The 24,517-nt window shown below is 41.8% G+C and overlaps 1 protein-coding gene across 2 annotated transcripts in view; it reads left to right on the top strand.

The window, feature by feature from the left end:
* Positions 1–413: 413 nt before the first annotated feature.
* Positions 414–24,517, top strand: part of PDZRN4 (PDZ domain containing ring finger 4) — a 258,102-nt gene continuing 233,998 nt past the window's right edge. The window contains exons 1-3 of one of the 2 annotated variants that reach the window (XM_067289951.1): positions 414–1,103; positions 3,510–3,596; positions 6,506–6,613. In XM_067289951.1, coding sequence (XP_067146052.1) covers positions 414–1,103; positions 3,510–3,596; positions 6,506–6,613 — 885 coding nt within the window. The remainder of the gene's footprint in view (positions 1,104–3,509; positions 3,597–6,505; positions 6,614–24,517) is intronic. The other variant, XM_067289952.1, reaches the window with a different exon arrangement.

Genomic DNA, 24,517 nt, shown 5'->3' with positions numbered 1-24,517 from the left:
CCCCCGTCCAACCTCAAATAACCCGCAGGGCGCCCAGCGCCGCCGCCGGGACGCTGCCTGCGCGCGGGGGGCGGCAGCGCCCTCTCTGCGCGGCCGCTCGAGGGGGCGGCGGGGGGCCGCGGCCCGGCGCACCCGCGTGCGCGCCGCCCCGCGCGGCCGCGCTCCCGCCCCGGCGGCGCGGGTGCGCGGGAGGGCGGAGGTGGTGCCGCGGGGAGGGAGCTGGTGCGGGAGGGCCGCGGCGGCGACCGGCGGGAGGTTCAGCTCCGCGCTGCCGCCGCCGCCGCCGCCTCCCCCGGCGCGGCCCCGCTCCTCCGCCCGCCCCTCGCCGCCGCCCGCCGGGAGCGGCTCCAGCGCCGCCGGGGCCGGGGCCGGGGCCGCGGCCGCGCCGCCGAAGTTGGCGGCCGCGGCGCGCCATGGGGCTGGACCCGGCGCGCTTCGCGGCGCCGGTGGACGCGGAGCTGCGGTGCGGGCTGTGCGCGCGGGTGCTCGAGGAGCCGCTGTGCACGCCGTGCGGGCACGTCTTCTGCGCCGGCTGCCTGCTGCCCTGGGCGGCGCGGCGCCGCCGCTGCCCGCGGCGCTGCCGGCCGCTGGCGGCCGCCGAGCTGCGCCCCGTCCTGCCGCTGCGCAGCCTGGTGCAGAAGCTGGAGGTCAAGTGCGACTACAGCCCGCGCGGCTGCGGCCGCACCGTGCGGCTCGCCGAGCTGCCCGCCCACCTCGCGGCGTGCCGCTACGGCCCGCCGCCGCCCGCCGCCGCCGCCGGGGCCCCGCCGCCGGGCGGGCCGCCCCCCGGCCGCGGGCAGGGCGGCTCCGCGGGGCGGCCGGGGCCGGCGGCGGGGCCGGGGCCGCGGCCGGGCGGCGGGCGCCGCTGGCTGCGGGGCCGCGGCAGCGGCGGGGCGGGCCGGCGGGGCAGCCCCGTGGCGGCGCCGGAGCCGAGGGGGGAGGCCCCGAAGTGGAGCGCGAGGGAGAAGTCGCTGCTGGCGCAGCTGTCGGCGCTGCAGAGCGAGGTGCAGCTCACGGCGCTGCGCTGCCAGGCGAAGTTTGGCCGCTACATGAGCCACATCAGCACCATCACCAGGAGCCTGGCGGGCGCGCAGCCCGGCAAGGTGAGTGCGGCGCCGCCGCCCCGGCCGTGCCGCTCTCGCCGGGGGCTCCTGCCCGCCCCGGCCGCCTGCAGGGCTCCGGGGGCGCCCGGCCGACGTGGCGGCGCCCGCTGCAGCAGCCCCCCTGCGCCCTCGGGGCCGGGGGCTGCCCCGAGCCCGCGGTGGGCGCCAGCCGGGACTCCCCCCCCCCCCCGGCGGCGCCGGGGCTGCGCCGCGCCGGGGCGCCCCGCACCCGCCTCCCGCTGCCCCGCTGCGGCGCGGTGGGGCCGCGAGCCCCGGCGGCTGCGAGGACAGCCCGGGGGGTGGCCGCGGTGCCCGGGCGAGCTGTGCCACCGGAGAGGATGGGCAGCAGCCGGGAGGGGGAAGGGTCTCGGTTTGGGCTGGCAGCCGGCAGATAGGGGTGCAGGTTTGCCTGAGCGGGGTGTCCGCCCCGGGCTGCTGTCTCGGCACCTCGGGGTGACCTGAGTGCTGCTGCGCTCGGTTTCCTGGGCTGGGGCAGGAGCGGAGGGCATGGCGCTGGCTTTCCTCTGAGCAACTAAGAAGTTGCCTGAAAAAAACCGCTTGGAGCAAAAAAATCCTTAGAAACTTTGGAAACTGTCGTGAAAAGACAGAAAAGTCTCTTTCGTTTGGGGGAATGAAATAACAGTTCCCAGCATTGACAGTAGAGACCCGTGCGGTGCTTCGCTCGTGCAGTGCTTCACTCTTTTATTAAGCCTGATGTCACTGCTTAGATGGGGACTTGCTTCCTTTAGACTGAATAAACCACCGAGTGTCCTGGTGAGTTGGCTCAGCGTGCTTCAAGGGCTTTGCTTTGTCAAGCTTCAGTTCCTGGCTGCGCAGGGTCTGGCGCTGTTCGTTGGTGAGAAGTGATTTAATATAATTTAAGCTCCACTCAAGATAATTTTTCCCCCCAATTTTTATAGACCTTTGGGAAGCAAGAGGGAAAGACCTGGGCAGCCAGCTCACTGCTGACGTTCGGCAGCGTGCTGAGCATCCGCCTGCTGCACGTGAAATTGGGAGGGGGACGTTGCTCCTGTGCCAGCAACTTGGGGCTTCTTGGCACCGAGACACTTTGTGTTTGGAGACTTCAACACTTCATCTTTTTCTCTCTTCATTTTCCCAACTTCCTTTGGGTAGCTAATGCATGAGGTCTAGGTTATTGGCTGGAAGGGGTGCTTCTGCATCTGCTTCATCCCTTGGAGGCTGTGATAAGGTCTTAGGACGGAGGCCAGCAGTGACTGTAACGTGTGGGATGGGCGAGAAGAGCAGGGACTGTAGAAGAGAGAAGAGAGATCTGGCTTTTTAAAGGGGAATTGGCACGTAAGTGTGATGATCGGCGTGAAGGCATCTGCCATTGCTGGACACCGCCAGTAGGTGTTGCTGTACGTACTGCCTCGCAGAAATGTCTTTTACAGGAGACAAGGATAATGAACAAAACAGGCATTTGGAAGAAAAACTATCAATCAAGTAGAAAAGTACTTCATTAAAATTAATTGTATCATGCTGCAATAAAACATCTCACTGTCACAGTTAATAAAATGTGGACTTAAACGTTATGTGATGTATTTTGAATGTTTAGACAGGTATAATGTATTTAGGTGTCAAATTTGCATTAATCAGCCAATTTATACAGAATGGCAAACAAGACGCCTTGCTGTACTGGATGAATACAATTTTTTAGTGGGGATTATGCCTCCTGAAATGTAACTATTTTTATATGTGAAAAATGTAAAATAAGGTAACTTGCTATGCTAAAGCCTCCAGGTTGTGTTTTGATTTTATTACTGAGAAAATTATTTACCTGTTCTGAAGGAAAAGGTGTCTTCCTCTTTTCCATTTTTTTAATTTTGATTCCATCACTAGTTTTGGTTGTTTCCTTTATATTTTAAACCTTGTCTAGAAAAAAAACCCTATTTCTTTGCAGAGATATTTTCTGGACTCGTTCTATTTGGGAGAGAAGTAAGAGGTTGGGATAAAGAGTTGGGTTTCATTTTTTGTATTTTTCCTATAAATTGCTATGAAACCTGTATGGATATGGCTTTTGAGTCTGGAAATTATAATGTTGACGATTTCACCTGTGTGCTTAATGTCTTAAACATTAATACACATAGAGATTTTTTGGGGAGACTTACAGATATTTGGAGCCTTTCTCTCAGTGGTGCTGAGCATTCCTGCCACCAAAAGCATGCACTTTTTTCTGTTCAGCACTTAAATAATCAGGCACTTTAGCTACCTGTTACATTTCAGTGACACATATCTTTTTGCTTGTTTGTTTTCCAGCGCAAAGTCTTTGCTATTTTTTCAGCCTAATTTTCCTTTGATCCTTACAAATTCTCCATTAATGATTTCACTTAAGGACTTCCTTTTGAGGCAATACTCTTTAATAGTATTTCACTTCTTTCTTATTAGGGAGGAGACCCCAAACCTTTAACAATCATGCTACACAGAGAAAATGATACTTTGGGATTCAATATTATAGGAGGACGACCCAATCAGGTAAAGAGAAAAGTACACATAGTTTACTTTTTGACCATATTTTCTGTTATTGTGTACGCTGTTAGTAATAAAAGAGTTACTTTGGATGACGGTAGGTGTGGAATCAGTGCCATAGATTGAAGAACTGCATATTATCAGGTATAATTAGATTTATTGTTTGAAGACCTAATCTTACGAGAATTGGATTATTCTCATTTTCATGAGAGGGGTTCCCACTGTTTTTGCTATACAGCTTTAGGCTGGTCTGCACTGTGTTCCCATGTGAGTGAAATGTATTCATGCAAACTGTTCAATGGAAATCTTTGGGTCTACTCATAAGAGTAAGTGTTGCAGGATTAAGCCCTTGGAACTTCTGGAAACTGCTTGCTTTTTTCTTTTTAAGGAGAGATGAAAATTTGATTCTGTGGCTGAGATAGTTTAAGCACATGTCCTGCTCTCATATGCCTGCTTTCAATTTTTATTTCTTTGTGAGTTGAAATACAGTTTTCATTGATCTTGTATCTTAAATTAATCTAGTCTCACAAATCATCAGTCTAGCTTTAGAAGGCTCATTAAAAATCCTAGAATAGGCATAGGAATATGCATTTTTTTTACTTTCTCTTTCTAAAAGTAGTAATCAGGACTGCCATTACTTATGAAGAGTAAAGAAACCTGTTAAACTGGAAAATTAATAGTTGATTAAAATGCTTGATAATAATTATGTACTGATCAGTTGTTTTTCTTTTAAGTGGGAGAGCTGTAACCTCCTGCTATTACTGGGCAGGGGAATGGGACCCTATATATTAGTTTTGCAATGCTCTAAAGCTATATTTATATATAAGCTATATATGTATATTTATATAAGCTATATATATATTTATATAGCTCTAAAGCTGTATTTAGTGGTGCCAAAGAGTCTGCTCCCATTAGCATTAAAGCCAAAGAAGTTTACTGTCTGCAGAATTGCTGCTCCTTGTGGGTAAATACGAAGAACAGCAGTTATCAAATGCATGTTGTAGGAAATCCAAAGCAAGAGTTTGTTAGATTTTCTAATGGAAGGATGAAGCAACAGGAGACTATAGGATAAAATGCACACACTTTGATTATATTCATACTTTGAATATACTAGTAACAAAGTCCAAACAATCTTTGTTTTGGATTGCAGTGTGACTTCTGTTATTTACAGCTGTGGGACAAATGCAGGGCTTTTGCAGGGAGAAGGGAGCATGGTGCTCAGGTTTTTTGGGATTTCATCTGTGTTCCTGTGAAGTATTTACATGCAGACAGTGTATACTGGAAACATTTTTGATATTACGGACTATCAGGCTTTGTGAATGAATATTCTAACTATTTTGGACGTTTAAAGAGTAAGTGATAGTTGTATGAAGGTTCTTAGCACTGTTCCTGGAGGGAACTGCTGCTGATCAGGAGCAGGAAATGGTTGTGGTCCACCACTGACCAACACTGATAGTTGAAGAGAGAAGATGGTGCTCAGAAGAGCTGTGAGACAGAGCTGGGTCTTGGGATTTTTTGAGTCTTTGATGTTGAATTCACAAATTCAGTTTTGTTGTGTTTTGTTCTTGTTATGAAGAGTACCACATATGTTTAATTGGTAGTTCCTAGATATCAGAATAAGGTCTCACCCGACATGCTCAGAGCCAAAGGAAATAACAGGAAAAAAAGCCTTTTTTTTTTTTTTTTGGTAAGAAAAAAACAAACCCTGTCACTCTTGCATTTTGGTTAATGACTATTATGCTTCTTTTATCACAGTTTCATTTGTCACTGCTTAAATGAGAGTTCAGTGGAGGCCATTTCAAAATATTTATGGAGCCATTAATAAGTTTGTTTTGCTTCTTATCTGACAATTATATGCCTTTGTGACAAAGGAAAAAACGAAGAGTTTACAACATTGTAGTCTGAAACTGAAGTCTGTCTGGTCTGAGTCTCCATGGGGCATTTGCCATACTCTAAAGCACCTTGCACAGTGGCATAGAAGGAGAATGAGCCTCATATAAACTGCTATGCAAAGCCTAAAAGATCTGAAAAAAGATTTCTTTATTTATAGTTGTATAGGTTATTATTTGGATGAATACTTATTAATGTTTAAGTAGGCGGAATCTGTTTGGCATTATTCCTTTATAATAATGATTTAAAACTATATGTTGGACATTTGGGACTGCACTCTATCATACAATGAAATAAATTTAGCATGTGCAACAACATCAGGTATACCATTCCAACTGTGGTAGATAAATTACCAGCTTCAAATTTGACCTTTGTGGGGGTTGTACTTAGAAAAGTGTAAAAGATAACTGGAAGTGGGTTCTCTTTTTGTCCATCGCTGATCTTTATAGATTTCACAGTTGAGCAAACTCTCAATCTCCCATGTGAATAGGATTTATGAGGTCAACCTATTCCAGCCAAATCCTGTCACTGCTCCATGTCGGCTAACTAATGTCATTTTGTATCTTGGGGCTTTATTTTCAAATCTAGAAAAAAGTTTACAAACAGCACTACCGCAGGATCACTTTCCTTCCTGAGAGGATCCTTGGGTTTCCATTTTTATGACTATCTTCCTCCATACATTTACATACTAGTCACTGCTATGAACTGTGAGGTCTGCTTTAAATATTTTAGCAAGAATCTAGTTACCATTGCACCCCATGTCTCATTTGGACTAAAATAACCAGAAGTAAATGGATAATCTTGTCAAAAATGCCGGAATAGTTCATTAATTCTGCCCGTTTGATTAATGACTATTTTGTGTTAAGCAAGTTTAAAACAAAATCCCAAGGAGTTTAATCCTTAGCTAAAAAAGCAAGCCACATATTTCAGGTGGATTTGCTTTTTTCATTGCTGCTGATTTTAGTACCATCTCATTTCTTGCACTAATGTGGCCCTTTTTGCAACTTCCATGTCGCCTGGTACAGAACAATCAGGAGGCATCTTCTGCTGAGGGAATTTATGTGTCAAAAATTTTGGAAAATGGACCTGCAGACAAAGCAGAAGGCCTGAAAATTCGTGACAAGATTATCGAGGTAAGAAAAGAAACAATGGATTACTCTGTTATATTATCAGATTAATCATAGATTTGATGTTTTTTACACTTAAGTCTGTTATAATTTTCCTCTTTGGGTGTGTGTTAACATCTTTCTTATACAGTGGACTGCTCAAACTTTTGTTAGATGTGAAGGCACATTATGTTTTTTCTAGCAGCTAATAAATGTGTTGGTCTTGGGATAAAGGTAATTTAATCAAGGTGAACTGTAGACACTGAACTAGCAGGCAAGAGAGGTATTTTGGTTTTGTTGACTTAAGAAAAAGGCAAATGACTCTATATAAATTCAGAGTTTTAATGTGGAGCTGGTATTGCCCTGTGTCGGGGGTATCACTGTGGTGATTTTGAGACACTTCATGGAAGCTCTGCTGATAAGTGAGGCCATGAAACTTTTTAACCAGTTGGAGACAGCGCTGTTTCCTGTATGTGCAGATGCAGATCATCTTTTGTACTCACCAGGACCAATTCAGCTCTCTCCCAATCATGTAATATACTAGCATGGAAATATTGAAATCTATTCCTGTTTTGTAAGCAATTTTTCCCATAAGAGAAAATAATTATCATGAAAAAAAAGTTTGAAAAAATGTCGTCTTCTCTGCTAGCTTACATCTGTGACCGTAATTAGCCCTGTAAAAGATGTAGCAATATGTGGAAATGTTAGTTTCAAATAGTCGCTGAAACAGCTTCCTTGCTGTGCTGTCATGATGTCACATCACAGCTCTAATACAGCCCGGCTCCTTAATGACACCATTTAATGCCTCTGCTAGGTTTGTTTGGTGCTGCTCAAACTGGGCCCGTCCCTCTAGCCTTGCTTTTGGAGAAGGCTTCGAGGCATTGTGTGAACCTGTTGACTAGACAGCGTCTCAAGCAAAGCTGGATGAAACCAGGGGATCGAGGGACACATGCAGAGAGCGGGTGGCTTCTTGTGTTGCTTCACTGTTAAGGACCAGAAACATAAGCTGAGGCTGTTTGAATGCTGGTATTGCCCTTGGTGTTGGGAGCCTAGAGCAGTGTGTGAAACCCAATTATTAAATGTTTTTGGAAAAAGGAAGCTCATGCTCCTAACTGGCAGATACATACATCTTTAGCAGAAACCAAGTTGGCTGAGCAGAACTGAACTTGCAACATGGCTGTTATCTCCCTGAGATATAGAAAAAGGTTTCACATCGAGATTTTTTGTAGCAGCAGCCTTATGCTGAGAAAATTTATTTCCTTCTGACAATACTATTTTACTTATGTTTTATTTTCTAAAAATTGACCTGCTCTAGAGTTTTATACATTTGAACATTTCCTGCCTTATTTTAATGTTCTTTCACAGTGTCTTGAATTTTATAACAAAATAGGATGTTTTTGGATGAAGGAAAAATAAATTCACAGGACTTTTATTCACTTTTATTAAACTTGAGGGCATTTCTCAAAATGCCACCATAATCAATGCTTGATTTTTATTTATTTATTTAATAATTTTTTAGAATTGTAGCTGTGTAAAAACATACTGATATTTAAGTTGCTATTGACAGCACAGAGATTTCAGTTCCATGTGAAAATACATGCCCGATGTTGCATATATATTCATGTTGCTCCAAATGGGACACCATTTTTACCATATTTATATACAACATCTTTCTATATAATTTTTTGTATTTAGGCAAGCATTTAAAAATGTAGAGGTTTAAACTAAAGGCTATACTAAACATGTTAGTGCTTCAGAATTCATCAGACTAAAATAAAAAGAGGAGAAAAGGTAACATTAGACCTTCTAACTGAAATGTAAATAAGTAACTATTCCTATATACAAGATGATATATCCTATATACTTATGCTAGGCCAGCATAAGCAGCTGGAGTCAAAAGGCTGAAATTTACTTTGTCCATATGTAGCTATTGATGCCTTCTTGTATCAGGATGCCTGACAGCACTACTGCTGGTTGGGTTGAAGGACCAATATGAATGCTTTTGGTGTGAGGGAATAAGTCAGATGGTGTAACAGTTTCAAAAATGTTGGCAGATACTCAAAATATGAGCTTTGGTGAGAGAAAATGTGTGCCAGTTCTGGTTAAAAGTTGATAGAAAGTAAGTCTTTTTATTTTTGCTTGCTCTTCACTCATTCAGTGATCTGATCTAATGGGTGATATAGATGGGTATTTTAAGAGACCATTTTTCAGTAATCGAAAGCAGAAGGAACTGATGTTGGAGATCATCTAATTGCTTCAAACAGTTATTTGGCAGTGGGATGCTCTGGGTATTCTTTTTAGCAGTGCGTAGCTAATGGGATAATGGACAGAACTATCGCATTAAATCAGGAGAAAATCTGTTCTCAAGGTGTGCTGCTAAATAAAGACGGTAATTTGTTTCAGTGCTTTATCAGATGTTTAACAAATGTTAGCCGCATGTGGTTGACAAGAGCGAGTTGTGCACATTTCAGATGAACATCTCATGTGTAACCTAGTGCAGCAAATGGATTTCACAGTAGCGTGGCATTGGCAGCTGGAGTTGTGAACCAAGTCTGGCAGACAACTACTGCTGCATTTCACTTTATGTAGGTCATTATCTATTGTGGTGTAGCAGCAGCTTTATCAAATAATTGTGATTATATTTGAAAGGGTGCTAAGGTGAGAAACTGATTTCTTTCTTAAGGTATTTGATATAAAAATGGTACAGAATTTTGGTAAAAATGGCATTGAGTTCATGAAGGTTTTTGAAATCAGCATGCCCAGAGTATGGGCAGTGGGGTTTCTTTGGATCATCTGAAAAATGTTGGAATTTATGTGGGCTTTACTGTCAGGTGAGCATACTTTTTTACTTGACAACCGGGAACCTGGAAGAGATGCCGGTGGGCTCGCAGGCTGTGGTGGGTCGGTGTGAAAGGAGAGGTGAAGGACAACAGCCGCATGTATCCTGCGCCTGTTGGGGGAACTGCAGATCTTCACAGGGTACTGTCACGGGACTGTCACTGTCCGTTTTCACTGTTCAGTTGAGGAATAGAGGATTTCAGGCCTTTTTGGAGCTTTACACTCTTTATCCAAGGTTAATTCATCTTTGAGAAGAGACTTGTTTGTTTATGCTGTATTAAGCTGGCTTGGGACAGTGACGTGCACAAGCCGCGTTTTGGCAATGTGTCCTTTCAGGAATCTCACTGCAAGCCAGAAAAAAACATTAGTTGTTTATCAAGGAGAAACTCTTCTTCATGAATTACTTCTACATGGGAGGTTCCTCCAAAAGTCAGTGCTTTCTGCTCCTTGCAAATGTTTTTATCCGAAGGATCTGGTTCCCTAAATTAACACAGTGCAAAGTTTGTTCTAGGACTAAAAACTGATCACACGCTGTAAAAAGAATCTTGTAAAACTAGATGTAGCATTGCTATCTGTGATTCCCAACATAAAAGCCTTAGATACGAGCAGTCTTATAAAGTCACCAGATCTCTGACTTTTGGATATACCTTTTGCTCTCCTGGATGCTGAAAATTGGTCACAGTTATAAAGCTATATATCATTTCATCTCCACCTCACTTCATGCAAATCTTACCTTCTGAATAAGGTCATTGCTTGTCTTTGCTAATGCCAATAGACTTCTCAAGACAGAGTATAAAACAGAGCTATGATCCTTGGCAATGTTGTTGATACACAGAAATGTTTTCCCTGCTGCCTTATATGTATATGTATATGTGTATATGTGTGTATGCGTGTGTATATATATGTATAGTCATGAGCAGCGGCACTGGAGCTGGCTCTTTCTGCATGGAGGAAAGTTGCAGTCAGTTCAACTTCACATGCGAATGGCACACTTGGCCAGAGCTCCAACTACACTAATATCCTGTGGGTAGTCACTAGCTAACGCCTTTGGAAGAGTGTTTTTAGTTTTAGGTGTAATATTACATTTTACAGAAATCAATGTCATCTCCTCTGGTTTGAGTCCAACTTTTGAAAAAAACAGTGACTTAATTTTTCAAATTCTCTTTCATTGCGTAAGTCATAGTGTCCTGCAAAATACCAGTGTACTACCAAAGTGAAATATGCCGATAAAGTACATGACCAAGACAAAATTTACAATCCAGATGGAATTTATGAATTTGTAAAAAACGAGCAGTATCTGATCAATTTGAGGAAAAAGAGCTATTGTTGATTCACATAGGAGGTAGAGCCCTATATTCATGGCTGAACTTTCTGTAGTAAGTTTGCCAAATAACAAAACAGCAGTGAAAATCTTGTATGCATGTAAAAGGAGCTTAGGCTGAAGATTAAAATATTCATATGAAGAAATATAAGCACATCATCATCTGGAAGAATCAAGTATTTTTCTGCTGCTTGCTCTGTAAGGCAAAGGCTTCTGTTATTTTACTCTCAAATGAAATGAGAATATTGGCCCTTTTGCATTTTAGTCAGTTGATTCTCATTAATTTGATGGCTGAGAAACAGGCATGATGGAGAAGAGGAAGAAAACATTTTTAGTCCTGGATCTTTAAGTCTTTTTGAAAAATGAGATGGATGCACATGTATTATGACTATGTATTTTGTTTATGCAGCCTGAGCTCCATAAGTATATAATAAATGAGGCTTCATCTCTTATTCCCTGTTTCCCTTTGTTCTTTTCACTTTTTTGGAGAGTACACACACAATGGCTTTCAAGCGCATGTCAGCAAAGCCAATTTCAATAAAGACAAGAAGTCTCAAGGCTGGAGAAACTTACATCTGCAAAGCGCCTACCCAGAAACTTTTTAACCATTGCCAGACTGCTGACTGTGCTGTGTGTCAGCCATGTGATGTTTTATCTGCTGCATGTTTCTGTCATTACACTCACTCTGTTGCTCAAGCAAAATCTTTGATAGTCGTCATGTTTGTTTAGCTAAGAATCTCCGCTGTCAGATGACGGCGATAGAAGTAGTGAGCTTAAGAACTGTCTTGCTGGGATCAGAGCTAGTAAATTTGGGATGGCTTTGAATCAAAGCTGCACATGATGAGAGCAGTGAGATCTGGGTGGTAGCTGAAGGAAATTTTTGTGTAGGATGCACAGATAATTTTAGTGGTGTGGGTTTTCGTATACCAAAATCATCCCAAAATGGCCTTATGTATATTAAGTTCTCCTAAATCCTTGACAAATTCATAATGTCTGGCACCTTCATTCATTAGGTACCTCCTAATTAGTCTGAAAGATCCCTGGCAGAGTAAATTAGTTACACCACAGCTTAGAAATGCCTCTAGCCTCTTTTCCCCTTTCCCTCACCTTTTGAGATACAGGTTTGTGGACACCTGACTTATCTCAGCTCCCTGAAGAAGTTTCAAAAGTCAGATGTGATATACCCCCACTGACTTTCTTGCCTAACAGAAAGTGTTAGTGTACTTCACTGAGAAGTGAGAGGTCTAGGTTGCAGGCTCTGCCCTGCCTGCAAAGGGTTGAACTTATGTATCCAGATAATTTCCCTTGTTACTAGGGCAGAGGCTATCCTATGTGAGACCGGTCTCCACCCATCTTCTTGAAGCTGAGCTATGTGCCGGCAGGCATTTGAGAGTCAGGATTATCCAATGATAATCTGGTATGAAATAAGTATGCCAGGGAGCTGGATCTGGAGTACTGGCTCTGCCCGAGGTGAGTGCTTGTGCCAGCAAATGAGGGTTTGTCTCTTTCTTGTGTGATGTCAATTTTGTGCCTTGATATGATGCTTTCTTGGATGATACTTACATTTCTGATTTTCTGGTTCTTGGCTTTGTGGGGTGGGTGAGTAGTGAATGCTATTAGCCAGGATATCCTGTGGTTAAGCCACTTTCCTAGATAGCAAAAATATGAGTTCCCAGGTTGAATAAACAGCAGTAGCTGGGGTTTTCCATTTCCTGGTGTTTGCTCTAGCTCTGATGTTATATAAAAGCTGTTTACTGCTGCTGTAGCCCAGCCTCAGAAGGCTGTGCAGGCTGCATCTCACATAGATGGGGGAGCCTAGCGCTCTGTGTGCTTGCTGTGCAAGAAGCTGACATCCAGATTTGGGCACCTGGAATGCCTGAATTTGCACTTCATTGCCCAAGTTCCCAAACATCAGTAGCCTGAATTTGACTGAGCTCGCTCTAGGTATCTAGAGGTGCCTACGTTCTTCTCTATTCATTGAACTAAAATGCAAACGTTGTGTTTGGGAAACTAGGTTATATTCCCTGAGAAGGTAGTTAAAATTCCAGCAGTGTACTGTCTACATTTGGAGAAAAGAACAAGAGACTTCTTGCTTATATGTCAGCTCAAATTTCTGTATTTTTGTGGCAAGAGATATTTCAGTAGTCCATTCTCCCATATATACACTTCTGTATTTGATGTTGTGTCACAAATCTTAATATGATTTCACAAAATATTTTGTGTCCTAAAGAAAAGGCAGAAATCAAACAAAATGTTAGTTAAGACATAGAGAACTTTGTGTTAACAGGATAATGCTTAATAATGACTTAAGGTTTTATGATTGGAAATTTAATATTTCATCCCTTACTTAATTGAATAGAGTATTAAGTTCCTAAACAGGCAAATACTGTTTTGATACTTCTGTAAAGCAGTATCTCAAAGAATTTTAAAGTGCCTTGGCTTTTAAGAGGTGTGTCTTTTTTAATTTGAAGTGTAAACTGAGAAGTTCTTTCTTTGAAGACTCACTGTGGACTTGGCTCTAGAGAAGCATGTGCATGTAGCTTTGTAACTCAGCTTTGTTTGTTGGGCTTGTTCTCACAGACAACCAAATGTGCATGCAAGTAAAATACTAGGCTGTTTTTTCCCTAGTAGAAGAGTTCTGTTTGGCTTCACTTATCTCATTCCTTGCGGAAATGTGTGTGCTCACAGTGCCTTTATCTGTGAAAGTGGAAATGCCAAACTTGTGGTTGGAATGTGTCTGACAGGCAAACCTTCCAACTGGTTTATTTGCTGAACTGGTATATTCAGGAGATATGGCCATATCATCCTTTCCAGCAGGTCTCTTCAGACAATGGCTTGTGAGTCACAGCTGTTTTATGAGATGCAGCTAGCTGGTGTACTACACCTTTCTACATGCTTGGGTGCTTCTCTGCAAGGGGTTCCCAGTAAGCAGAGAGGGAGATACTGGGGTGGCTGAGGCAAGGCACAAGACAGATGTTGCAGAAGGGGCAGAGCGGGAGTACTTCTGAATTGTGACCCAGCTTGAAAGGACTCAAGAGAGCAAGCTAAGTGGAACTGGTGAACATTACTCTGTACTATGGATATTTAAGCTACTCCTACCCTGCTGCATCTTGTCTAGGTGGCTTAGATTAGGTATGATAGCAGATGGATGGGGAAGAAGCATTGGAAGCTTGCATGCACGTGAGTGTGCATAACCCCCTCTCTCCAATGACATTTCTGTCTTGCTCTGACTGTGGGGGATCTCTAATGCAGCTGGATCACCATAGGGGCAAGGAAGAGAGTGAATAAGAGCATGCAAGGAAGAAGAAAAATGGGGGATGTTGACCCGTACAATTGGAGAGTACAAAGCACCAACCTTATATTTCCACAGGGGTGATATCTAATGTCTGCCTATAAATAGACAGGTGGGAGAAGAGAAAGGGATGTAGAAATAGGGGAATCAAATTGTGGAAGAGGATCATATGTATACATTTCCATAGGGAACACCGATATGGAGATAAGGTAGGACAGAACTGGAGCAAAACTATGATAACTGTACTGTGCCTGCAGAGTGAGGCAGTAGCCGGTTTGACAAGTTAGCTGTGCTGTTAGATAGGAAGGATTCTGGTTAACCTGTGGAGAAGCTGACCAACCTAAGATTCTGCAAGATCCCAGAGATGATGTTGCTGCCATGCACTGCAGATCCCTAGGCATTGTGTGGAGGCCCAGTCACACCCAGCTCCTTCATAAAGTGTCTAATCCCAACCCTGAGGGATAATGTGTCAGAAACTTGGCAAGTTGAAACTCAGCACTTTCTTAAATGCTACGTTTGAGCTTGCCTTTGCTGCATGTCATCTTTCTTCTCCCTCCCATTTCTTTTCCTTAGCTTTAGAGTGAACCGTCCAAAACAATAGAACTTTACTGCACGTACTTCCATCTCGTTCAGCAGCACAAGCCATGCAGTTCATATGCAGCTGAGGTAGAAGGTTTGGAGTAAATTCTTCTGTATAGAAGGTCTTAAAGGTGCTCATGAGCACCTTCAGGAATGTATTAAGCAACACGACTAACATCTGTCACATGCTTCTTCTTTCATCCCCTTCCCAGGAAGAGAAGGGCATGTGCGAAGGAGTGTTTTGTTTAGGAATTTTTCAAATAATTACATATATGCACATTTGCATGTTGATGTCTGTTTATGTTAGGGAAGACAAGGTCATAGAAATGTATCTTTTATTGTTGCTGAAGATGATGAGGTTTTGTGATGAAGACCTTTTTTTCTTTTTTTTCTTTTTTTTTTCTCTCCTCTCCTCTTTGAGCACGATCTTGAATCAGCCCTGAAGAAGGTGCTGTCTCTTCCACTGAAGAAATCATATGCCCATATTAGACAGTTCGATTGTAGTCTTGGTGTGGAGCTTTATTCTGTCTTAGAGATATGGTGGGCTGGATTGTCAATATGGCGCTGAAATAACATAATCTGGTGAACCTCAGAGGGGTGAGAAGATGAAAGGCATTTTCTGATAACTTTCCTTAACCTTGTCAATTGTGGTGTGAATAGAAGAAGTCAGAAGCTTCAGAGACCTCTGCTGGATTGATCAGAGGGAGGTGACCCTTTGAGACTTGTATGATAAGGAGTAGCTGGAATAGTTAATGGTAAGGACAGCTATGGATAGCTCTGATAAAGTTTGAGGCCATGCTGAGTTTGTTGCTAAGAAGTTAATGAAGCTTGAGGAAGCCGTGCCTCCCACAGCATGTGCTGCTGGCACCCCAGAAACTTGTACTGTTTTCAGAAAGTGAAAAGAGCCTTCTTCAGCCTTTCATAAAGGTTATTCTTTATTGTGGTTGAGACAGCTTCACAGTTGGAGGAGATGACAGCTTACATGTTGTGTGAATGCAGTGCTTTATCCTCTTAAGTCACTGAATTGATTGTTGCAATCCAAAGGCTATATGCTCCAAGAGCTTTGATCTGCTCTGCCCTTTTTCTTAATCAGCTAATTATATTTGTAAGGAGTAGCTAATCACTGTTCTCTATAATCAGAGGCTGAGTGGAAGAAAGTCATTAGTGTCTGCCAATGCAGAAATGCTCAGAATGAAGACATTATTCATGGCTTCACTTAGAAAATTAATTACCACATCTCACAGCTCCTTAAAAATTAGGTTATGTGCTGACCTGGGAAATGCTCCTCCTTAGAACTTGTGAATAGGGATAGTCAGAAGCATGTACAGGACTGTGCTTTACAAATGCTTTGAAAAGTTGAGTGATAATTTAAGAAAAGCTGTCATTTGGAAGCTTCGCCTCTAAAATGCAAAGTTTTGCAGCACTGAAAACCATACAGTAAGGGGAAGTTTCTTGCAAATTGCAAGAGCAGATATGGTCTCTTCGAGCTACTATTAAAGATCATGTTAAATAAAATCAAACATATTAAGCTAAGTACGTTTGTCGCTAGTACATTTACTAAAAAGTCTTTGTATGTCTTGTTTGGAATTAAAATGTAATGTAATTTTACAACTTTATATGTAGACTCAACTTGATTGAATCGCTGCTGCTTCAGGAAAGGAGTGCAAAATGACTCAACACTGCCTCTTCATTCAAATAACTTTGGAGGGCATTTTCTTTATGAAATATTGTTGACAAAATAAATCATGGCTGCTGTGTTTATTTACATAGTAAGTTTACATATATTATTTACAGTATGATAATTACATAATATTTTCTTTGAGCAATACTTTTGTCTTTTTGAGTAGCAAGATTGTGAAATAGGGGGAGGAAGGGGGGAAACTGTGGAAAACAATTCATAACTGTTGGTATCCTGTCATTTTTTTGTTTTTAAAGTATGAAAAACAAATTTGAACATCACTGTATTCCACACACCTGTAAAAGTTTTGCTTCTTTAAAATTGGATAAACTATGAATCTGTGTAGTCTAGAAGCAGGTGTTTAATATAGGAAAAGATCCAGAATAGGTGGATATAGAATATGATCTTTTTTCCCTTTATCTGTCTCTTCCTGATATTTCTTTTGTCTCCTTCATTTGGTGAAAATCAGGAGAGACTCGTAGAGAGTAGTGATATCTTTCATTAGACCAACTGATATAGTTGGAAAAAGAACAAACTAATCCTTCAAGTCTGTGTGACTGAAGCCTTGTCTGTTTTTCCAGATCTGTATTTTCCATGCAGCTTATCCTCTTTGGTATTGTTAGACCATCACAGCTATTATAACATGACATTAGATAAAATGAACTGGATTTTGATGTAGCTGGGAGTTGTGGAAAATGTGATGTGTTATACTACTTACAGGCTTTTTTTCATGAGACTTTGTGGTATTGGATTGCCCTGTATCAGATAAGTTCTTCTGTGTGGATATTATGTGATTCAAAGCTTTTTATGGTACATACACAAAATCTGCCACTCCTGAAAGTGCCTTGAAATTTCTCTTTCAGGCTTCTACACTGAACTTTGATTAAAAACTTTCTGCTAACCAGTATGCATGCGAGAGAGATGTAGGAAATGGCTAGAAAGCTCTGTGGAGAGAAAAGATGCCCTCCCTCTGTAGACTCTGATAGGCGAATGATTTAACTTTGCCTTTTTTTGAAGGGGAGAGAGGAGGGAAGTAGCAGATGTGGTGTACTTCATAATGAGACTACACCTTAAGTAGTGGTTCCCAATCCTGATGTTAGCAGATGGAATCAATCCAGTGAGATACCACTTGACCCTGATGCATGCCATGAATATTTATGGATGGAAGGTTTTTTGTGGTCATGACAAAATACACCAGAATATAGCCACCATGATCTGCTGCAGTAGGGGAAGATACTAGGAAAACTAGCTCACTGTTTAAAGGCATATAATACAGGACAAATCATCACAGGACAAGCCTGTAAGTCTTCGAAATGTTGTCAGTTAATGGAGAAAAACACTAGCAGCTCTTACTTCAGTTACAGATTAAGGGAAACTTTAAGCAGACTGCTCTGGAAAGTAGAGCTGAGGATAGGGATGGTTTAGAGTACCCAACATTTGAGGGACCTCATTGCTTAGAATTTGCCCTTCTATTTCTGAGTACAGTCATTCAATCTTAAATTAGTTTCATTAAGCACTGTGATCAAGTGGGTTAATATCTGAAGTCCTTCTGTAAGCTTGCAGGAGGCAGGCATGATATTTTAAATGGAAAGGGTTTGGTGTCTTGCATGAATTAAAAACAGCTGGAACCCTACACTTATCTATTACAGATAGTGTTGGGCTAGTTTTTGGCACGTGGCAAGTATGGAGCCATATGGTCTTCATGCTGTCAGCAAGCCTCTTCAGCACATACCTTTGCTTACCCCCAGCCTTTTCTGAATGGTAGCTGCTACTGCCATCTGGAAGGTGAATGTTCCAAGAACTTTTGGGGTGTTGTGCTCTTCTTGAATGTATTAATTACATTTTTAAGTGGTACAACACACAGCAGTCTGGAGCAGAAAGCTGAATCCTTCATTTCCCTTACAGTGGTCAGAGCCCTGATCCAAATCGGACACCTTATGCTAGTGCCAGATGTGTAGCAGCTCTTTCTCAGTTTCACTTTTTGTCCCTTGCATCCTGTTTCCTTACTGTCTGTGAAATCTCAGTGTCCCACATGACTGTTTTTAACATGCTCTAGAACTGGGGTTAAATGGAAAATTTTGACTATTCTGAAAAGCATCTTAACCGAAGTTTATTTTCCAATGACCAAAAAATGGTGTTAAAATCATAAAACAGTTACGAGTGGATGTAGGAAGACTAGGCAAGCAGAAATCTCTCCTTGTGAGGATGTATGATACTTTCATAAAGTATTAGGTGTTCTTCCAATTTTCAAATATTCAAAAATGTTAGCTTTTGAAATATTTTGGATAAATATTTCTGATGATTTTCCTATTTTTCACTTTGATTTTGAAAAAGAGTAAGAAGAGCGTGACTGTGAAGAAAACTTCTATTTTTATTTTTAAAAAAGAATCATTAAAGACCAAAAGTGGTTCTTTGTTTATATAGATAGATAGATATAATATATATTTGTAGAGGGAAGAAGTCTTATTACTAATGTTTCACGTCAAATAAATGTTGACATCACTATTTTCAGCCTTTACTGAGCGATTTAAGTACTGTAACCTTGTATTCTTACTAAGAAAGAGTTTGCTTGCCTTTTTTTTTTTTTTCCTTCCTCCTCCATAGTATGGAGTAATAGAAACCTGAAGAATCAGTATTTGCCACTTAATCTGTAGGTTTTTATCTTTTAATTAACACAGAATATGGATAATATATGTGCTCTGAGGAAAGCACAGACATTTTAGAAAATAGTTCAGAAAGTGAACTATTCAGAAAACATTGCTATAGATAAACTTAGAGCAAGTTAACAACAGAGTTTTAATCTGGTTGCTTAAAAATCCTGACTTAAATTAGCCAGAGTCCCACAGTACATTTCTGCCATTCTGCTTAACATGTACTCCAGGCAGTTCTAGTACAAAATAAAGAGCTGTGTGCATGTTAAAGCAGCTCCTTTCAATGTGTATTGCTTTGCGTTCATGGTTTTCTCTCTCTCTTTTTTTATTTTATTTTATTTTTTGTCTGTTGGGATTTTGAGTCCTGCAGTTCAAGGAGCTACCTCACTATATACTTTAAAGAGCTTATCCTATAGGGACCATTTTATACTACCCATTAAAAAGTAATTAATGTGAAAGCCAACACATTCAGTTATTTCTTTGTAGTGTGGCCAGTAGTGAACACTCTGCTTTGAGTTCTTAGCCCTGCTTGGCCAGTTTGAAGTTTCCATTTTCATTTAAAAATCTGGGAAACCTTGATTCGAATGACCTTAATTCCACCTGAGCTCTTGTGCCCCCGGCATTGTGCTGGCTGGCTTTGGTCTTGGCTCTGTCATGGGGCTGTGGGCCTTGCCATTCGTGAGGGGGTCAGAATAGCGACTCTTAGGCTTTCTTGCGATACTTACAGCTATGTTTGTGGTAAAAAGAAGCTGGAAAAATGTAACTGACAAAATGTTAGAGAGTATATTCAGTAAAGTAAACGGTGATGAAATTTAACCCATTAGGTCTGTTGGAAGTTCTGTACATTTTAACTTAAATCTCTTATCAGAAGATAAGTTAGTCAAAACCCTGGTTTTCTGTAAGTTTCTATCTTTGTGACAAAGAGAAATGTTAAATGTCTAAGTTGCAGCTAGTCGCCCTTGTCTCTTAATCAGCAGAGACAGAGGCACATGCAGAGGGCAATACAAGTTATTTTAGCCACTATGTTATAAGATGACTTCCCCTCTGAATTTTCCTGTCTCTCTTCATTTATATACTTAAAAAATCCCCTCCTGCTTTCTTAACCAGAATTGCTGCTTAGTGCACAAGTCCCAGCACTCTACTTCTCTACCATCTCAAGCACCTACCTGGCAACATTATCTCCAGTTGTTATAGATCTGTTCTGGAAGGAGAAGTCTAAAATCCACACCCAGCTGCTAAGTAATTTTTTGGTTTGTTTCAGATACATTTAGATATGAGAGCCTTATAAAGGCTAATTTGGTTTCAAGTCGTGGGGTGGACAGAGTGAAATTTGTGCTAGACTCTCACAAAATGATGGACTCTAATTATAAATTGTATGTACCATAATTATATAAAATACTTGATTTTGCTGCTTTTAATTTTAAATAAGCTGACTTTCCCCAAGATCATATGTTGTATGTTTTACCAGTAAATGACTGGCCAAAGCTTACATTCCACTCGCAGGTCCATTTTTGGAGATGGTGTGTCTTCACAGTGTTAGATTGCTGTTATTATGGTTTCTGGTTGAAGTGCCCAATTTTGCTTGGTGATGAATCCATGTTATTAATTAGGAGAACAGTAAAAAGTGATGTTAACGTGCCTGTGCCAAGCCATCTGCCTGATGTGTACTCTTTTTCAGTGCTAATCCACGCATTCGGCAGAGTACAAAAGACCAAAGTAAAGAAGTGCCAATCTAAAGGTAGTCTCAGAGAATCTGGAGTACACTGGGCATTAAAGATGAGATTCATCTTGCCTAACGTGAAGTGTCTAAAAGTTCTCTCCTCCTGAAGGTATTAAAGATGAGTTAGGCACCTATTTTCAGCAAAGATGACTCTCTCCATGTTATTTTCCATGAAAAGAACAAAACAAAATGCATACACATACAGCCTATTCCATGTTCAGTTATTCAAATTGCTAAACTTTGAACATGGTCCTTAATACCTGGCAGGAGTTAGCAAGAGAAGAGTTTTAACTTGAAATGCTCCAGTAAGCCCTGGCTATTTAGAGACTAACTTTGAAATCACTTAACATATGGTTTTGTGTCATATCCAGTCTCATTAATCTCTGTATCTTTGGGATAGGAATAAAGCGAAAGCAACTGCTTAAAAAGCAATCTGTATCCCCTAGGATGATAGTTGGTGTACCACTCTGGTTTAGCGAACTTTGCTGTAGTGGGAGAAATGAGGTGAACGGCTGTGACAGCTGAGAACATTTCCTAGATCTTAGTTTGAATGTTCACTGGGGCTCTTTAGAATTCAGCAAACTCAGATTTTTGGCAGTTTTTAGAGGAATATGAGTAGCTGTTCTTGGAACTAAATAGAGATGGGTTTTAGCAAGTGAAGATACAGCTGTTGTTTGAAATGGTACAGAAAGCGGTCATCCAAGGAGTGGAGCAATGCTTCTTTTTTTTTTTTTTCTTCCTCAGTCTTCAGAGAGACAGAATTTGTTCAAAGGAACAGACGAGGCAAGGATTGAGAAATTGGTGGAGCTGTTTTGGGAAGAGAACAGCATGAATTATCTCATTGCTCTAAGTAAGAAATTTTAGTCTGCACTTGTTGCTTTTGGGTTAAGCATTTTGTATGGAGAAGTAAGGTACATAGGGGAAGGGAATATCATTTATTAGTTTTTCTGATAAAAGATACTGTCTTCTAAGACAGTTATAAATGGTGGGCAAGCTTTGGGGTAAAATGTGCCTTTTTAAAATCTGTCATAGAGGGATTAATATATATTTAAAGTATATAAATTTCTACTTGAAATCAGTACTGAGAAATTAAGAGATGGAGCAGTTGCTTCATGCAAAATGTTCTTTTCCTGTTCTTAGTGATCTTTAGAACAAATTCATATAGACATATCTATAATGCTTTGTGGTTGGGTGTTTTCATCCACAATTTCAATAAGAATATTTATGCATTGGATGAAGCATATCAGGTTTTAAGATGCACATATGTAAGATGCATTGATTCTGAGGATGCCTCTGTGGGGAGGCATTAAAAACTGCAGTTGGAAGGATGTGCTGCCTGTAGAAATGCCTTGAAAGGTTTTACATTTGTGTTTTTTCTGTCTCCATTTGGTGTTTATTAGTCTATGTCAGGCTTGTGTCTGTTTCTGAATTTGAAGTTTGAGGAGGGGGTGTTTAAATGCTAACAGAGACTTTTTCAAAGTTTTGTATCTAAGTAGTTGGTTAGCTTTTAGAAAGCTGTTGTATTTCTTCCCACACCAGATGAGTGCAGGCAAGTTTTTCTATCACAAAATATACTCGCTCCAGTGCAAGTATACAATATGTATAAATTAATAGATAATAAAATGTTTCTGTATCCCTGTTACATAAGGCTGTAGTGAATCATGAAGTTGTTATTGCTAAGAGTAATGATGCTGCAGTGAAGATCAGGAGGACCATAGCAGCAGATGTACAAACACCACTGTAAAATATAATCTTAGACTAAAGGAAAGTGAAACACATTTAAAGTTCAGTATGGTGGTTTCCAAACACCATTTTAAATCCTGGTTTTCCTAAAATATTCTTTTGTTTGTAACATTTTATTTGATATAGTAAACATTAAAGGGCTAGGAGGTAAGGCACAAAGGGGTAGTATAAAAGGAACATCTGAAGTTTTATCTATTAAACAGATTTTTCCTGTCTGTTTTTTACATGTTTTTGAACTGTGCATTCTGAATAGCATTTAACTTTCCCTTGCAACAGTTTTCCAACTTTGGATATTATATGACTGTTAAGATGTGCTTTTGAGATGTGACTTTAAATTTCTTTTTATAATTTGTGAGCTGTGTCTTCCTGTGTGTAGAAGGCAACTATCGCAGTTTGTGAGGCTCTTGCTTTACATATGAAAATTTGAAAGTGGTTAAGCAATGAAAGCTGCTTTGAGTCACAAACTCATCTCTTCTCATGGTCTGAAACCGTAATCATTTCAGAGTGAATTTTTTCAGATGAAGATTGTTTCTATAAATACTGCAATATATCTTTATGTCTTCAACCAAGGCACTGTAAAATATCTTTGCAATAAGAAACGTCATTCATCAAGGTGAAGAAAGTGAAGGATGACTGCTTTTTCCTCCCTGCTGTGTCATGCAGTTCAGAGAGATATTGTTAAGGAATGGCAGAAAAAGGGCAAAGCAAAACTTATGTGCACACACTCACTTCTTCCTGCAGCAGCACTTCAAGCAGTTGTGAGCTTTTTAAACTGAGCTGTAAAATTCTGGTAAACCAAAATTTCAGGTCTGATTGCTCAAAACTGAGATAGTAGTAAGATGGTTGATTGTTTTCTTTTTGTTGGTATCTAAGGGACTGATTCTGAACATAGCAATCATTATTATCCACATTCACTTTGAACAGTGAACAGAGATATTTTTTGCAGCTAATTCAACCTGTGACTAGAGCAGTAGTTAACAGTAAAAGTCAATAGGATTAAATTTTATGAAACATGATTGCAAAACTACAGCCAGATCTAGGTTCTGAGGTTGTCAGCTACCTTTGTTAATGCTGTGGCAAATAGGCCTTAGTATGGCAAAGTGAATAGAGCCATATTGCTCTATCGCTCTAGAGCCATATCGCGTTCTACCAGCGCCCAGAAGCTCTTCCACAGTTGAATGATGTCTCATCTGTGTCCTGGTTCCGGTTGGCGGCCTGTAGCTAGCGGTGTCCCCCAGAGGTCAGTACTGGGTCCAGTCTTGTTCAACTTCTTCATCAATGACCTGGATGAAGGGACACAGTGCACCCTCAGCAAGTTTGCTGACGATACAAAACTGGGAGGAGTGGCTGATACGCCAGAGGGCTGTGCTGCCATTCAGAGAGACCTGGCCAGGCTGGAGAGGTGGGCGGAGAGGAACCTCATGAAGTTCAACAAAGGCAAGTGCAGGGTCCTGCACCTGGGGAGGAATAACCCCGTGCACCAGTACAGGCTGGGGGTTGACCTGCTGGAAAGCAGCTCTGCTGAGAAGGACCTGGGAGTCCTGGTGGACACCAAGTTAACCATGAGGCAGCAATGTGCCCTTGTGGCCAAGAAGGCCAATGGTATCCTGGGGTGCATCAGGAAGAGTGTTGCCAGCAGGTCGAGGGAGGTGATCCTCCCCCTCTACTCAGCCCTGGTGAGGCCACATCTGGAGTACTGCGTCCAGTTCTGGGCTCCCCAGTATAAGAGGGATGTGGCACTACTGGAGCAAGTCCAGCGAAGGGCTACAAAGATGATTAGGGGACTGGAGCATCTCTCTTATGAGGAAAGGCTGAGAGAGCTGGTCCTGTTTAGCCTGGAGAAGAGAAGGCTGAGAGGAGATCTTATCAATGTGTACAAATATCTGAAAGGAGGGTGTCAAGAGGATGGGACCAGACTCTCTTCAGTGGTGCCCAGTGACAGGACGCGAGGCAACGGGCACAAACTGAAACACAGACAGTTCCATCTGAACATGAGGAAAAACTTTTTCACTGTGAGGGTGACAGAGCACTGGAACAGGTTGCCCAGAGAGGTGGTGGAGTCTCCTTCTCTGGAGATATTCAAAACGCGCCTGGATGCAATCCTGTGCA

Source organism: Apteryx mantelli, chromosome 1 (genome assembly GCF_036417845.1).
Source record: "Apteryx mantelli isolate bAptMan1 chromosome 1, bAptMan1.hap1, whole genome shotgun sequence".
In the NCBI taxonomy this organism is placed as follows: Eukaryota; Metazoa; Chordata; class Aves; order Apterygiformes; family Apterygidae; genus Apteryx; species Apteryx mantelli.
The sequence above is the reverse complement of the archived record's forward strand: the minus strand, read 5'-3'. Positions and strand labels throughout refer to the sequence as shown.